At 36.5% G+C, this 3,710-nt stretch overlaps 1 protein-coding gene across 1 annotated transcript; it reads left to right on the plus strand.

Annotated features, from left to right (window-relative positions):
• The first annotated feature begins 1,369 nt into the window (after positions 1-1,369).
• Positions 1,370-1,981, plus strand: LOC139901318 (uncharacterized). The gene is made up of 3 exons (XM_071884047.1): positions 1,370-1,495; positions 1,547-1,636; positions 1,697-1,981. The coding sequence occupies exons 1-3, from the start codon at positions 1,370-1,372 to the stop codon at positions 1,979-1,981; spliced, it is 501 nt and encodes a 166-aa protein (XP_071740148.1).
• The last annotated feature ends 1,729 nt before the right edge of the window (positions 1,982-3,710 follow it).

The following is a 3,710-nucleotide window of genomic DNA, read 5'->3' on the forward strand; positions in this document are numbered from 1 at the left end:
ATGTTTGTTTATTCTATTTGTTTATTTATTTCTTGCATAATTTTCTTTAACTGACAAACGACCATTATGCAGGTTAATTAACTAATTAACATTGTGGAGATTATTAGCTATGTAACGAAAGTTAAATTAAGTGCTGATCTTTATTTACTAGGTTATTGAACATGAATAACTTAGGCCTTCGAATAATTGTATGCGGGAAACCAGTATAATTAGACGATTAGCGATTAAACTGTGATCTACCGTGATAATTGTGGAATTGTGAAGGGAAACCAAAGCAATTTAAGTTAGATTATTATCTTGGGTGATTATTCGGTGACTCGATTAGAAAACTAGGTTCACGATAGCTGAACTAGGGATTTAATCAATAAGCTGTGAAAATCTATAGATAATTGATGTGTCATCTTAAATATAATCATATAAACGGGTTTAACAAGCAATCTTGATCTGAAGGAATTGACTCTAAGTGGATACATTTATCTCTATTGATTTAAGTTCAAATTTACTTTACGCATTTTTCTTAGTTTTAATATACCAAAAATTCCCCAAATGAATTTCATCCTTTATTGAGCGACTTACTTGACGTGTTTCCTAAAGAAATTCCCTCGGGATTGCCTCTTATGCGAGAATCCAACATTGCATTGATTTTGTACCGAGATCAATCATTCCTAATAAACCTGCGTATCATTTAAATCCACCTAAGTTTGAGGAACTTCAAAGGAAAGTGACAGAGTTATTAGACAAGGGATTAATCTGAGAGAACATGAGTACATGTGCGGTTCCCGCTTTACTCATTCCTAAAAACGGGGGCACATTTCGAATGTTTATTGATAGTAGAGTTGTTGACAAGATCACCGTTAAGTATCGATTTCCTATACCCCGATTTGATGTCCTGCAAGATCAACTACATGGGGCAACATTTTTTTTCTTTCTAAAATTGATTTACGGAACGAGTATCACTAGATAAGAATGCGACCGGGAGATGAATTAAGAACTGCCTTCAAAACACAGGACGGATTATATGAGTCGATGGTCATGCCCTTCGGATTCTCAAACATACTTAACACTTTTAAGAGGTTAATCTATTAGATTTTCAAGCCTTTTATTGGTCGTTTTGTGGTCGTTTATTTTGATGATATACATGTTTATAGCCGAGATGTTAAACAACATCTTAGTCACTTAAGGGATATTTTTAATGTCTTATGCATGAAAAAGTTGTATGTTAATGGGAAAAGGTGTCACTTTATCATTTCTGAAGTTACATTCTTGGGTTATATTGTTTCGGGACAAGGCATACAGATGGATGAGTCAAAGGTGGAAGACATAACCACGTGGCCTATCCCCACGACTCTTCAAGAGATACGAAGTTTTCATGGTTTACCGGCGTTTTATCCGTAACTTTAGCTCCATTATAGCCCTAGTGACCGAATGCACGAAATGTGGTCAATTTTCATGGATAGTTGAGACCAAAAATTCTTTTGCGGAGTTGAAACAAAAGGTAACTAACAAACCTATATTGACATTACCTAACTTTAATGACGTGTTTCAGGTTGAGTGTGATGCGCCGTGGGTCAGCATTGGTGGAGGATTAAATCAAAATCAACGTCATGTTGCCTATTTTAGTGAGAATCTTAATGAGGTGTGGCACAAATATTCAACGTATGATCGAGAATATTATGCTATAGTGTGAACCCTTTAGACATGGCGTCATTATCTCCTACCCGCTGAGTATATTTTGTATTTGGCTCATGAATCATTGAAGTATCTTCTTGGGCAACAAAAGCTTAGCCCCCAACACACCAAATGGGTAGAGTTGTCACAAGCTTATTCTTTTGTAACAGAACAAAAAGTTGGTGCTCTTATTCAAATAACTACTGCACTTAGTTGCCGACATGCATTAGTTTGTACTATGAAGGTGAAGGTGACCGGTTTTGAATTATGGCAACCGCTTTATGAAAATGGTCGAGACTTCAGGGATATCTAGCCCAGTGCTCGCTTGGATCACACAAAACCTTTCTTATTAATAAAGGATATTTTATTAGTGGTACACGTTTATGCAATTCCTTTTAGTTCATTACGAGAGGTTGTTATCATTGACAGTCACACAGGTGGCCTTGGGGGACATTTTGGAATAAATAAATAATTGGCACTGATAAGGGATAGGTTTTATTGGCCACATATGAAATGGTGAGTTAATTGAATTGTTGCTCATTGTCGCATTTGCCACCTTGCCAAAATGCATGGAAGTAATGCATGTCTCCATACGCCTTTGCCTGTTCCTAATGCCCCATGGGAAGACATAAGCCTTGATTTAGTTTAAGGTTTACCACGTACCCAACACCAAAAGGATTCAGTTGTGGTTATGGTTGATCGATTTTCTAAAATGGCTCATTTTGTGCCTTATGTTAAAACGTATGAAGCAAGTCAGGTGGCACAATTATACTTTACTGAGATTGTTCGCTTACACGGTGTCCCGAAACGTTAACTTTGGATCGTGATGTTAAATTTTTGTTAGTTAATTTTGGAGTACTTTATGTGCTCTAATGGGATCAAAACTACCATTTAGTAGTTCCCATCACCCACAAACGGATGGACAAACTGAGGGGGTGAATCGCCAGTATGGGTAGTTTATTAAGAAGTCTTTTTTTATTTTTTTATTTTTTTGAATAGATGGAATTTTATTAAAATAACAAACTAGCAGATGCTAGGAAAGAAAAAGTACAAGTAATACAAGGAATAGAAAGATTTACAAGGAAACTAAAGAAGACTGAAGCCAAAAGTTCCAGTTACATCTTGCTTTCTGGAATCTCGCGTGTATCCATTTTTTTAAGCTCATCACCACATTAGTGTTGACCACATGGAATTTTCTAAACTTTTTCTCCTTGGAAATCACACTGTTTCTCAATCTCCAAATGTTCCAAAGTCATGCGTAGACAATGATTTTTACGACTAGGAGATTATTACCATGAATTGGAACACCTATCTATCCGAGCCCCCAAGTATAATCCCAATTTGGGAGGGGAATGTTGATCCATTTTGCTATTTTGGCCCATACTAATTTAGTGGTATCACAATTCAAGAAAAGATGTACATCATTTTCCTATTGGTCATTACACAAACAGCAGCCGACTCTTCCAACTCAATGCGACGCAAAGCGAGATTTGATTTAGTTGCAAGCATTGAGAACTTTAAACTGCAAATGAATACATTTATCTTTATAGGAATTTCATTGCACCAAACAGTAGGCCTTTCTAAAGGAGTAGCATTAATACCATCAATTATGCCTCTAGCTTTCGAGACCAAGTATAAATAATGGTTCCAAGTCCAATGATCAGGAGATGGGTATAAGATAACATTACTAAGCATGACCTTTAACTCCTCCAAGTTTTCTACCTCAATCCCATATCTTGGATTTCTTCGCCAAAAAGATCCAAGAACCATTTCTGAACCGGGATGTTACTGTCATTATTGCAAGTATTTAGCAACAACAAATGGGGGAAAAAGAAGCAAGAGTAGAACCAATGATCCAAGGATCATACGAAAACGAGGCTTGCGTACCATTACCTATGCAGAGTCAAAGGAAAGAGGAGTCAACATAAGCATTATAGTGAAGCAGATGAATCGAACATTTAATTGTGGACAATGTTCCTGAAGCCGTTGAATCGCAAGGTACATTATTGGTCCACGATATATACCGTGAATAGCAATAATAA

The sequence above is a fragment of the Rutidosis leptorrhynchoides genome, chromosome 3 (genome assembly GCF_046630445.1).
Source record: "Rutidosis leptorrhynchoides isolate AG116_Rl617_1_P2 chromosome 3, CSIRO_AGI_Rlap_v1, whole genome shotgun sequence".
NCBI classification, from domain to species: Eukaryota; Viridiplantae; Streptophyta; class Magnoliopsida; order Asterales; family Asteraceae; genus Rutidosis; species Rutidosis leptorrhynchoides.